This window comes from Zonotrichia albicollis, chromosome 22, assembly GCF_047830755.1.
Source record: "Zonotrichia albicollis isolate bZonAlb1 chromosome 22, bZonAlb1.hap1, whole genome shotgun sequence".
In the NCBI taxonomy this organism is placed as follows: Eukaryota; Metazoa; Chordata; class Aves; order Passeriformes; family Passerellidae; genus Zonotrichia; species Zonotrichia albicollis.
In genome coordinates, this window is record NC_133840.1 from 772,266 (window position 1) to 784,892 (window position 12,627).

The window sequence follows — 12,627 nt, forward strand, 5'->3', positions numbered from 1 at the left end:
CTATCATTTGTGTCCTGGGAGAAAGGTTAGAGCAAACAGAGGAACTCCTGCAGGCAGAAGCAGCTTTCAGAGGTGGTGAAAGGCAGAGCTGGGATGTTGTTTTCTTCCTCCACTTGCATAAATCAGAGCTTTTGGTGAACACAACCTGAGGGGTCCTTTCAGTAAGGCTCTCCTGCAAGACCCCCCTATTGCTGTTCCAAGGCTGGAACTGTGATCTGGCAGAAACAGGCTCATGGCAAGGCTAGCTTTTAGCTCAGCTCATGAAGGGGGTTAAATAGGCAGATTTGCAGCTCACACATGCCTATAACACTATCATGGCTTTAGAGAGCTCTGTAAGCACCTGTCTGGGAGCACAAACCAGGCCTCACCAGCTCAGCCTGGAACGCTGCAGCCAGACAGTGCTGATAAATCAGTCACCACATGAGACACCAAAAAACTTTTATACAAGTTTTTAATACAAAATTCAACAAAAATATATATAATCAGGCATTTTATGCAATGCATACATTCTTTATATCTGCAGGTACAGATAAATAACAGAAGGCAAAACCAAGTATTTTGCTTATCTTTGGCCATTAACCAATAATCACCCCCAAACAGATATTACAGGGTTAAAGGATAATAAACTGAGTCTGCAAATGTCTCTCATTACAGACACAGTATCAGGCAAAAATACAGTAGTCAGATTTTCAGAAATGTAAGGAAATAGTTCTCTAACACTGCCCAATACAGAAATTTCACCTGGTTTGCTGCTATGGAGCATAAGGCCTTCAGCTGACTCAGGCATGGTCCTGGGTTACATCAGATACACTGCACCCCTATTAACCTCCTGCCCTTCCCCACACACTGCTCTCTACAAAGCTGTATCTCTCACAAATAAACTAGCACAAAGTCTCACCTGGGGGCAGCTTTCTGCACCCCAACCAACGTACAGAAGGAAGCTTAACTGCTGTGTAAGTCAATAGTTTTCCTACCTCAGTGTGCCAGAACAGCTGTCCTTCCACTTACAGCTCAGATGCATCATGGCTCTACCAAAGCAATATATACATGAGACACACGAAAAATCATACAAGCAATTTTTAAAGGTACACTGATAACATGTAGCAGCTTATGTCTATATATGTACATGTTTTCACAGTTACATTTTAGAAAATTGAGAACATCAGAATACTTCTACTGTGTTGTCTATAAATAGTAAAAAAAATTACCTGTCAGGCATTTTGATAAAATAGTATTTAGGTTATCACTTTAAATAGCTCTTGAAAACCTGTAGAGTTTTAAGCTTAAAGGCTGTACAGTTTGAGGATTCTGTAAAGTGTTTGTAGCCAGTTTCAGCAGCTGGGCCACCTCCCAGTTGTTGGTTTCATTTGCTTGTTTTCTTCTCAAATAACTCAGATCTGGTAACAAAGGAACTCCACCACTTTGCCCGGGATAGGCAAGTTCTTGACCTGACTGGTGGGCATCACCCTGCGGATGGCCATGCGGCACAGGTGCTGCAGGCTGGACACCTGGCTCGGGGTCGCCCAGAAGAACAGGCTGCCATCCTGGGTCCTGCACAAAACCACAACAGCCTCCAGGTTATTCCACAGGAACCAGCTCAGCCTGCTACCAACACACACACACACACATCACTAGGTAGGGGACTTGCTGGTGCTCAGTTCCAGCTGCTCCAGGATCCTGATTTACTCCAGTTCCTATTGTAAGCTGCAGCAGCACAATAAGCAACTTCTCTGTGTTGGGAACAGATCTCCCAGCAGCTACTGCTGTGCCACCTAACACACAACAACTGCCCTCAGCTATCTGATGGGCTTCTTCCAATCCTCATGTTCTGGGTCTCTCACATATTTATTTTTAAAGATAAGAAATGAGTTTATCAGCTGATTGATTTTACTGCTATTCCAGGCATGTTTAAACAAACAGTACCAGTCAGAAGCACCAGGCTGCAAGTCACAACTGAAGATTTTCAGAACACTGAGCCACTGTTTTCAATCTCTTGTGTTACCTTCATATTTTAGAAAGGAAAAGAAGTCTGTACTTGCCCTGCAGCCAGAACACTGCCATCGGTAGAGAAAGTACAGCAGAGTCCATTGTTCAGAGGTGCAACTTGTACAGGGTATTCTTCATCAATTCTCCAGAACCTCACCATTCTGAGGGGGAAGGACAACACAGGAAGTTATCAGAGCGGGTTTTTAACTGTGCTAGGTGTTTTCTGTGCCAGTGCTGAGGGGCTCCCGCGGCAGGGCGGAAGGCAGGGGGGCAGCAGCCCCGTGCTACACTCACTTGTCATCGGCCAGGCTGGCCACGTGCAGCCCGTCGTGGCTGAAGCACACCGAGCGCACCCAGCGGTCGTTGGCGCCGCCCGCGAAGATGGGCGTGGGCGGGGGGAACAGGTGCCTGCGGACAGACGGACAGACACACGCTCAGGGACAGGACAGCAGAGCTCAGCGCTCACAAACACACAGCGCTGGATGGCTTCACTGCGGATTCAGCGGGGACTGAACTGCCGCGTGCTCTTCAGTGTAATTCAAACCTTCAAACACCAGTGCTGTGAATTCACTCTCAGATGGAAGAGCAACCTCTAGCCTCTGCCACTTTACGACTTCCATCAGCCACTGCTCATTTCCAAGCCCACTCTGCGAGATAGTTCCCAGATCTGAGCGCTTTACTTACCCAAATTCCCTAAGGATCACTCCAATATGTGGATCCCAGAGATAGACTCGAGTATCGTAAGATGCAGTAGCCAGTAACGCTCCGTCAGGAGAGAACTCACAAGCTACAACATCATTGTGATGCCCTTCCAGTTTCCGTAGCATGGAGTATTTATCCATATCCCAGAGGAAAACCTGCAATTAAATCAGCTGATGTTATAGCTCTGCTCAGAGAGGCAGTGAAGCATTTAATTTGTTTTTTTAAGTAGAGCTAGTCTTATTTAGGATTACACTAAAATCAGGTATTATGAATTACTACAATTAAGAAATATGCTCAGTGTCATATTCAGATTAAAATCAAGTTTTTTTAAAAAATAATTAAAGCAGACATGCAAGTTCTAACTCAAATTTGTTAAATGTTATTAACAAAATAAGCCAAAATATAAGATAAAGGCAACACAGTTTAACCATGTAGCTTACTGAAATTCATATATTACAAAACTATTTTATTAAAATATTCAGAAATAAATAGGGTTAAACTCTACAGTCCCCTCTTTTCAGTAACTACCAAAATTTTAAGAAATATACAGACAGAAAATGTAAGGTTAACATATTGTTACTCCAGTGGCATCCCTTTGAGTTTAAGATCACTTGTTTACAATTGCTTGGATCACCAACGTCAGCCTAGGAAGAGAAACAGATACTGCAAGCAAAAAGAATTTTCACAGCCAAAAGTTATGTCTGTGGCAAAACAACAGGGAAGTCTAACCACATTATTAGAAAGAATTTAGTCATTTAAAATCAAGTCAACAGTAACAAACAACATTAATATTACAATTTACCCAACTAATTGCACAGTGTATTGTAAAAATTCATGAAATATTACAGTATTTTACATGCAGTTGTATATTAGATATTATCAAAACAAGGACTGTGCAGAATGACTTAATAGGAACTATCCATGCACTGCAGCATGGTTTTACAGGAATATAAGTCTTTAGCAAAGGCTATTATGTCCCTCAAAGAGCTCACTAGCGGCCTTGATTTTACCCTTGACAGTTTTACTGCACAGGTTAAATTCTGACAACTTGGACAAATTTATGTTTGACCAAAACAAACTCAGCCTTAGTGCCTCCCATACCGCCTAACTCTGAACCATTTTACAATCAGTTATAAACACTAATAGTTCACTAATTTTTCCAAGGAGACCCCAACGTTCTATGAAACTGGAAACTAAGTTTGAGGAGTCAGCGTGTTTCACTGCTGTGAAAATTATTAAAAAAAAAAAAAAACAACAACAAAAAAAAAGCAAGCAAGCAAGCAGACAGTGGACATGGAGCAGCACCTGCGTACGTACAGGACCCCTTGCAGCCGAGGGCAAGGTTACTTCGTCCTACGGTACAGACGGTACAGCTCGCCGGGCTGGCGGCCAGAGCTGCCACTCTCTGCCCGCCAACACCACTGTGCTCCTCAGAGTGGTGCCAGCTTAACTCAATCACACCAATATTGCTGCCACCACCTGTGACAGGGAAAGCAAGAAGCTTATGGAAAACACACAGCCTCCAGACAGCAATGTACACATCCCCCTCTGCTCCACTAGAGCCAAACCCCAGAGCTCGGCTGTGCTCACCGCTGTGGACAATGCCTCTGAGCACTCCCACAGGAGCGATGGCCAGTGCCTCAGCTGGGCCTCTGAGGCTGCACTACACTGCCTACAGAGCCCCTGGAACCAGGCTGAACTCCCTTTCTGGTCTGCCCTAACTCTTCAGTGCCAGGAGTAGCTTATGGCATACATGCACTACCTGCACTGCTTTCAGTTCTCTAGCAGGGCATTAGGATGGAAGCAAAACCAGTGTGCTCCTCTTCCCTCTAACTCTCAGGTACTACTGCCATTGGTAGGAGAGAAATGTTTTTGTTCAGCAGGAGATGCCCTGACTGGCTACAACTTTGGGAAGTCTTTCTCATTGAGCACGAAATAGAAGGACAAAATCAAAACCGAAATAGTTTTATGCATTAATCTAAGTATCTTTTAACACTGGCAGCTTTAGTGGTCTTTGTTTTATGCCATGACCCTGTGCAGACCTATTTCTCCACACTTACAGCCTCCTCAACTAAAAGCAGTGCAAGTTCCATTCACAAATCAGGGTCTCAATGCACCATTTGCCAGTTTAATTTCATGCACTTTCACATCATCATCAAACATTAGAAGTTCATGACACCGAGCACAAGCTTAATGTTACTTAGATTTAAAATGATTATGCACACAATTCAGGAGAATGAAGGAACAAGAAACTCTGACACATACTGCTTTACTAGCTCCAACAGAACAGAGGATGGAGGAGTCTGGAGAGAATGCACAGCCATACACCCAGTTCGGATGGCCTCTCAGCACCTTCATCATGTTTCCTAAACAGAAAGGCATTGCTGTAAGGATTGGTCAATTACAAAACTCAGATGGGAAATCTTTTACAAGTTAGTTATTTCTTTGCAAAATTTTGTATTATTTTCCCAAACTTCTTGCAGAGTCATTCTACACAGAAATAAAACCCCTGGGATGCAGCCTTTACTTCCATGTCCCTATTCAGAAAGGTCACGTCATGCACTCTTAGCCAAAACCTTCTTCTGCCTCCAGGCTTCAGACAGATAAGGAATTCCAAGGGGCTGCAGAGTGAGTGACTAAAGAATTCCAAGTGCACAGTGAGTGACTAACTGAACACGAAGTTTTTAAGCAATCCTGACTAAACTGAGTCTAGAGCAATAAAAGAGGTGAGTACATGGGTGCTTCTCTTGGGTACTGGAGCAGATAAAGTCCAGACATTACCATCATCTTTCAGGTCCCACACTCGCAGGGTTTTGTCTCTGGATGCAGACACAAGAATCAGGCTGCCATCAGGGGCAAAGGTTAAATCTCTGACAACTTCTGTGTGGTCCATCAGGTTAAGGAGGAGTTTTCCTGTTACATGAGAACACCACAATTTAACATGAAGGACTACTGCACTTAAATAAAATGCTTTATGGATACAAGTACTGAATATAAAATTACTGCATGTAAAGACAATTTTCTTTGTAGAAATGCTCCCTACAATGAGCAGCACATGGATCCTTTCACTCTCCTGTATCAAGAGGTAACTCCTGGAAAAGCTACAAAATGTATATACTAGAACCTCAGAAATAAGACTTGTCTTTTGATGGACATACCTGTTCCAAGCTTCAATTTACAAGGACAGATTAGTCAAGAGTCATTATTTTTCTTAACTGTGTTTTCTCCAACCGAACAGCTGTGCTACCAGCAAAACTGAAAGTCCCTAAGTTCAGATTCAGTCTTTTTAAGTCATTCATTTTCTTTTTTAAAAAAATAAAGGTCCTTATCAATATAAACCAGCAATTTCATGCTTTTAAAGTTTGGCAAAACTAGGAAGACTATTGAGTAAAGAACCAATGTATGCATGCACACATTTAATTATTTTGCATCTTCCATCTCTCACATCTCAAAGCATGACGTGCCTCTCTTGTTCCTTTGGCAGTTTCTTGTTACTTCTAGTTGCAGGAGCTCATGCTTTTAAAATATTTTAAATTTGTATTGCAGGTTCAGTTCCCAGTTACAATTCTATAACCGACTCCTGGTGTGTGCCAACAATATTATCACTGCAAGAAGTGTGAGCTGGCACCTGAGCGTGACACGGAGCGCCTGGACAAGGCTCTGAGGGACACGGCGGCAGGGCTGGGGTGTCCTGGGGCAGGCCAGGAGCCGCGCTGGGCGCTCCCCGCGTGTCCCTGAGCTCGGGATGCCCGCTGTGCCCTCAGCTCCTCCGCACTCACCCGTGTACACATCCCAGATCTTGATGCGGCCGTTGTTGAGGCCGGTGGCGAGGAGCAGCTGGTCCTGCCCGAACTTGAAGCGGTGCCACTCGATGTTGACGCAGCGGCTCTGCTTCTCGGGCACCGAGGAGCCGAAGGCCAGGCTCCACACGATGTCCCCGCAGTCGATGACGTGCTCGCAGGGCTTGTTCTTCTGGCTGCCCTCGCCGCTGTGCCGCGGCAGCCGCGTGCCGGCCGCGTTCGCGCCATTCTTGGTGCCGTGCAGCAGGCTGAAACACAGCACAAAGCACGCTGCAGCACGAGGTACAGCCAAAAACTGACCTTGCTTCTAATGAAACCTGGGAGGCGTCATCATGTACATCTCAAAGCGCAAAACGGTGCATCTTTACTTTAAAATTATAAATGTGGCTTTTTCTGGTAACTGAGAAAAACAACCAGCACCTGGAAACCTTCCAACACAAAATAATACTAATACTGTGTATACAGTTTTACCTCCATGGAGAGCAAGATACTAACTTAACCTACTGCAAAACCAAACAGTTCTGAACAATTTACAGAAAAACAAGCCACAAAATTTCTAGGATTTTCTGCTAAAGAGTTACTAAGTGTCCAGCACATGGAAAACAATTAACCACCCTCAAAAGGGGGAAAAAAATGGGTCAGAGAAATGTAACCAGCTACAAAACTGCAGTGGCCAGCTACCAACTTCACTAACATGCAACCTGCATGTGTCAATAAAATGTGTGTTTTGGAACTCCACTTGCATTCGAACAAGGATGATAAGGAAAGAGATCTGCCTTTAAGTAAATTCCTAAAAGGTAAAGCCAAACAGCGTTGTGATAGGAAGTGTAAAGGGCCAGATCTCCCTATGTCTCTAAATTCCCTTTTCATTTGAACTTCCCCTTATTTTAGAGTGTGTGAATCGATTAACAAGTCACTCCTCCACGGGCTTTGTGAGGTTGCAATAGTTTTTCCTCTTGCTGGCCACATAGGAAGAGACAGAACAGCTGTTATTTTAAGGAATTCATTCCTCCCCAAGGTGTTAAAGCCTAGAAGACCAATACATGCGTTTTAATCGATCTGAAGCCATCTCTTGTTTTCCAGGTGCACCGAAAGCCATAGCGGTTTGTCTTACAAGTTGTTGAGGCACTGTGCCCAGGGGACCAGCTTCACTATGCGATGTCCCTGTGACCACGCCAGGTACGAGCCATCGGGAGCGAACGCGACCGTCCAGTTCTCCCTGCCGCACTTCTTGTCAAAGGGAGACGTGGGGGCCAGGAGCTCTCCTACCGTGCGCGACCGAGCTGGGGGGACAGAGGAGATCCGTGAGGGGAGAGCCGTGAGGGGAGAGCCGCGAGGGGAGATCCGCGAGGGGAGAGCCGCGAGGGGAGAGCCGCGAGGGGAGAGCCGTGAGGGGAGAGCCGCGAGGGGAGAGCCGCGAGGGGAGAGCCGCGAGGGGAGAGCCGCGAGGGGAGATCCGTGAGGGGAGAGCCGTGAGGGGAGAGCCGCGAGGGGAGAGCCGTGAGGGGAGAGCCGCGAGGGGAGAGCCGTGCCGCGCCTTGCACCGGCTGCACGGGCACCCGCGCGTCACCCCGCTTTGTTTCACGGCGATTACCGCCATCGGGAGGGGGCCGTGTCACCGAATAGCCCAGCAGGGCTGAGCCCCCGCAGGGAGACACGCGGCGCTGACCGAGCTGGGCGCGATGCCGCAGCCGGTACGGTACGGGCGATGCCGCCAGGCCCGCGCATCGGGCCCGCGAGGACGGGCCGGCGGCCGGGAACGGCTCCGTGTGCCGGCAAGGGCTCCGTGTGCCGGGAACGGCTCCGTGTGCCGGCAAGGGCTCCGTTGCCGGGATCCCGCCCGTTCCCCGCGGGCAGCCCCGAGCGCGCTGCCGTGCTGCGGGATGGGCTGAGCGCCCGCCCGCCCCGCCCGAGCCTGGGCCCAGCCTGAGCCCGGCCGCGCTGCCCCTGCGCGTTCCCCCTCTCACCGATGAGCTTCTCGTTGACACTCGGAGGAAAGCTGGCCATGGACGGGCGGCCTGAGGAGCTGCGGGGCTGCCACGGAGCGGGACGGGCGGGCGCGGGCTGGGCAAGATGGCGGCGGCGGGCGGCGGGGCGGGGCGGGGCGGGGAGCGGAGCGCTGGCGGGGCCGGGCCGGGCTGCGGGGGAGCGGCTCTGCCCGCCCTACCCTGCTCGGTCCTGCTCTGCTCTACCCGCCCTGCTCGGCTCTGCCCGCCCTGCTCGGCTCTGCCCGCCCTGCCCGGCTCGGTCCTGCTCTGCTCGGCCCTGCCCTGCTCTACCCGCCCTGCTCGGCTCTGCCCGCCCTGCCCGGCTCGGTCCTGCTCTGCTCTGCCCTGCCCGGCCTCTCGGGACCCTGCCCTGCCCACCCGCAGCCGTTCGCGCTCCTGCCCCGCTCCGCTGCCCGTCTCGGCCGTGCCGCTGTGCCCGGTTCGCAGCCCAGCCCCGTCCTCCCGCTGTGCGCCTCCCTGGTTCAGGGGCTGGAGGAGTCTCCTGCTCTGTAATGTTACTTTCTATATGAGTGTAGTTCAGCGTTCTAATCCAGCAGCGTCTGGTTTGTGATAAAATTTCGCTGTACATGAAGTTGTTCACAAGGAACTTGGGGAAAGAAACCCTGAGAGCCTCTTGCTCTCTGTGATTTTGTATAACATCTCTATACATCCCTCTCTCCTTCCATTACCTCTTTTCTCCTTTTGCATATCTAAATTCTGCCCCTCTTCTCAACGAAATGACTCTTCCTTGCTCTGCCTATGGACTCCAGAGAAGCATGCAGCAGGATAATTAACTGCAGATAATAACTGTGATTTCATTCCAAAGCAGTGGCCTCACTGGCAGGCACGTTGCAATAGCCATGGGATCAGCTATTCAGCTGTAGCAAGAGCCAGGAATTACCCCAGCGTGAGCTGGGCCAGCAAAGCATTTTTTTAAATTATGCAGTGATACAATGTCAAAGAAAGGAGCAGGGAGAAGTTGGGCATGTTCTTGGTGATGTGAGCCCCAGCATGGATTAGTGCTGGTTTGTATAAATTCCCCTAGCACATCCTAGCACTTATTTGAAACAGCACAATCCTGTTCCTGCTCTGTCCGTTCCCCACTGCCAGCTGAGGGAAGAGCCCTGAGCAGCTCTCTGCAGCTGATCCCTGGACAACTCCTTGGAGCACGGCAGACTTGAAGCCAGTGAATATTGTGAAATGCTGCTTGGAATTGCTCATGGGTTGTGGATGTTTGAGCCAGGCCAGCCCAGAGCTGAGCTGACTCACGTAAGGATTCTCTGGAGGGTTTGAGCTTCGCTCAGAGCCAGCACACGCTGCTGACCCTGGGGGCTCTTACAGCCAGCAAACTGCAGCTTTGGCTTACTCAGCTTCACTGCGGTGTTACCACCCTGCTGCCTTTCTCACTTCTTTTTCTCCAGTCCACATTTTGTGCATTATGGACACAAAGGCAGAAAGGGATATGTAAAACCCCAGGGGTTTGCAAGCGTGTTAGGAATTGTTTGTTGTCACAGGCTGTCCTGGGGACCTTGGTAGCACCTTCTCTGTTTGGGCAGGGCTGGAAGGGCTTGTGCTTGTGTCTGAAGCCAGAGAGGGAGGGGTGAAAAGCTGTGCTCTGTCTGCAAGCTGCCAACTCATCCGCTCTGCTCAGTAAAATGTATCTGTCCGAAATGCAGTCTAAACTTGAGGAGATAAAGAAACCACACTTTCCTTCCTGGGGACTTGCTGTGTTTATTTTCCTGGCAAGTGGCATATGCAGGGTGATTTTTCAGTTCTTCCTGGGTGAGGTGTGGCTGTGGGATCCAGGCTGTCACACACTGCCAGGGCCTGCAGCGGGTGGCTCAGGCTGATTTATGGCTTTTCCATTATCTTCCTTTAGGGATGCAGCTGCCAAGCCTCCACAGGGCTGCTCAGCTGGGAAGGTCACAAACTTGGTGCCATCTTTCTCCATCAAGTGTTTGCTCACTGCAATAAGCTTTGACAAGTGAAGGGGCTTTTGTCCTTTTCGCCTGTCCTGGAAATACCTTCAGGGTTCCAGGCTATGGAGCTTTCCCCAGGCTGCTGGAGCACCAGGATCTGCTGGTTTCACACTCCTGTATTCTGACATGGTGAATTCAGTTCTACACGTTTTCTTTGCGCTGTCTTGTCTTTTTCAGGCCCACAAGTGATGTTCCTTCTCCTCACAGCTGTCATTCTATAAAGCACTCCTGGCAAATTAGTAACAGGTCCAGTCACACTTAAATCCAAGGTAGCTCATCTGTGCAATAGTGCTTGCCATTAAAAATTATGCTATTTTTAGTCTACACTGTTAATTATTCACAAGCTCCTGTTTGAGAACCTCTTGGGGATGGAGGAAGTTCAGCCTCAGGCCAGGGAGGCAGAAGAGAAGGTGAAAGGAAAACACAGAATGGAAGAAAGAAGGAGATGGCAAAGAAGGTTGAGAAGGAAAAGGGCTCGCAATGAAGTGAATGGTGAGCAGCAGAGGACTGAGACAGGAAAGTGCTGCCAGGAGCTGAACTTCAATGATCCTTGTGGGTTCCTTCCAGTTCAGGACATTCTGGGGTTCTGTGATCCTAGTCCAAGTGACAGCTGCCCCCAAGCTGAAGGGTTAAAATCTCAACATGCAAGTAAAGCAACAGCCCAGCCCTGCAAGGAGCTGTTAGAGTGCATGGGACCTTGCACACGAGGCTTTGCCAGCTCTTGGTCTGTAAATGCATTTTCAAAACTCTCAGCAGGTTCTGCCCTGAGTGTCTCCTGCCCCCCTTGTGCAGCAGTGCCCTGAGGTGCTGGCACCAAGCTGTTGCTCCATTTCCCCTCCGTGCTGTTCTGTGCCTGCTGACTGTGAGCAGTGTTGGCACCACCGTGGCCCTGGAGAGTTTGCAGTCTAAACAGACAAGGCAAACATCAGCTGGGAGGAGGAACACGGGGATGAGGCCACTTTCTCAGGGTCATCATGGAGCAATCAGGAGCATAACTGTGTGATTTTCCCACAGGCACCAGATAAGGCTGCCTCCCTTCCTGGAATTCTGGGCTGTCATTTCTCTCTCCCCTTTTGTCCATTGCTCTGTGATCTCTTTACCATTGCTTCTTGTGAAGAATTTTAGGTGATTCTAAATTGATGTACATCTGGTACTTAAGGGTTAATTTCAAAGGTCTGCTGGAAGAGTGTGCAGTGGAAAAGTTGCACAGATGGAATATCAGACCATGGGAATTTTTTCTCTATTTTTTTTGGTCTCGTTGGGATTTTACAATTTTTGGAGCACATCTTTGGATATAATAAATAGAGCAGATGGCTCAGTGTATGCGGGGAATTCAGTGCTTCCACGACGAGTAGCTGCACTGAAATAACACAGACAGAAGTTTGGGGTTATTCCTTTTAGATTCAAACCATCCCTTCTCTGTAAGCCAGCCACGGGTGCCTTGTAAGGGAGCTGCTTGCAGAAATATCTGTGCTAAATTTACCCTCTGAGGGTACAAGAGGTCTTATCCCAGATGGCTGAAGTGACACTGAGAGTTTTGAGCTGTCCTAAAGAAGGGCAGGGGCAAAGGAAGCTCTGCAAGTGCTGAGGAGCCGGGTGCTCAGTTCTCCTGGGCCTGTCAGGCATTGGCCAGAATAGACTGGGACAGGGAAGCTGGTGTAAGACCAGAGGAATTCAAAGCAGTCACATAACAAGTTAGAAAAAGGGCTGTGTCCTGGCCAGCTCTGAGTGTACAGATCACAAGGCAGCAGAGAATGTTCTGAATTGTTCCAAACCCAAATGCTTTTGTGTTAATATGAAATATTTACCTTTTTTTAAAATATCTGACCCAAGGCAGAACTCTACAGTGGTTGCTGCTAACCGGGGATGCAAGCAGTAATAAACTGCTGAACATGTTCACAATGGAAGGGAAAGATTATTTTTGGCTGTTGGTTTTTTGGGGTTTTTTTTTAATGCTTTGGCATTGAACTATCAGGATTGCGCAAACAGAAGGAAAATCAATGGCATGGAGGGTGTAAATGTCAATAAATCATCTATAAAGTCAATTTATAGGAAACCAGGTTGTGTTTAATAGGAAGAACAAGTGGGATAGACTCCCTACATTCTGTAGAGCAGCTCAATCAAATAGCCAGGACAGAAGTCAGCTTGTTGGGAATTGCAGGGCTGTGTGCG

General features: G+C 48.4%; 1 protein-coding gene across 1 annotated transcript; it reads right to left on the reverse strand.

Annotated features, from left to right (window-relative positions):
- Window positions 1-434: 434 nt before the first annotated feature.
- Window positions 435-8,638, reverse strand: WSB1 (WD repeat and SOCS box containing 1). The gene is made up of 9 exons (XM_074556937.1): window positions 8,456-8,638; window positions 7,603-7,771; window positions 6,468-6,736; window positions 5,470-5,601; window positions 4,954-5,054; window positions 2,671-2,843; window positions 2,281-2,394; window positions 2,040-2,147; window positions 435-1,551 (listed from the first exon to the last, which is right to left on the reverse strand). The coding sequence occupies exons 1-9, from the start codon at window positions 8,493-8,495 to the stop codon at window positions 1,392-1,394; spliced, it is 1,266 nt and encodes a 421-aa protein (XP_074413038.1). The 5' UTR covers window positions 8,496-8,638; the 3' UTR covers window positions 435-1,391.
- Window positions 8,639-12,627: the final 3,989 nt, after the last annotated feature.

What these genes read in the sequence shown, in the direction of transcription:
- WSB1 (XM_074556937.1), bottom strand. Translation starts at nt 8,495, where the DNA reads ATGGCCAGCTTTCCTCCGAGTGTCAACGAGAAGCTCATCG. An exon ending in GCACAGTGCCTCAACAACTT is followed by an intron (nt 6,737 to 7,602) that starts GTAAGACAAACC and finishes GCTGTGTTTCAG; the next exon opens with CCTGCTGCACGGCACCAAGA. An exon ending in GCCAGCCTGGCCGATGACAA is followed by an intron (nt 2,148 to 2,280) that starts GTGAGTGTAGCA and finishes CTTCCCCCTCAG; the next exon opens with AATGGTGAGGTTCTGGAGAA.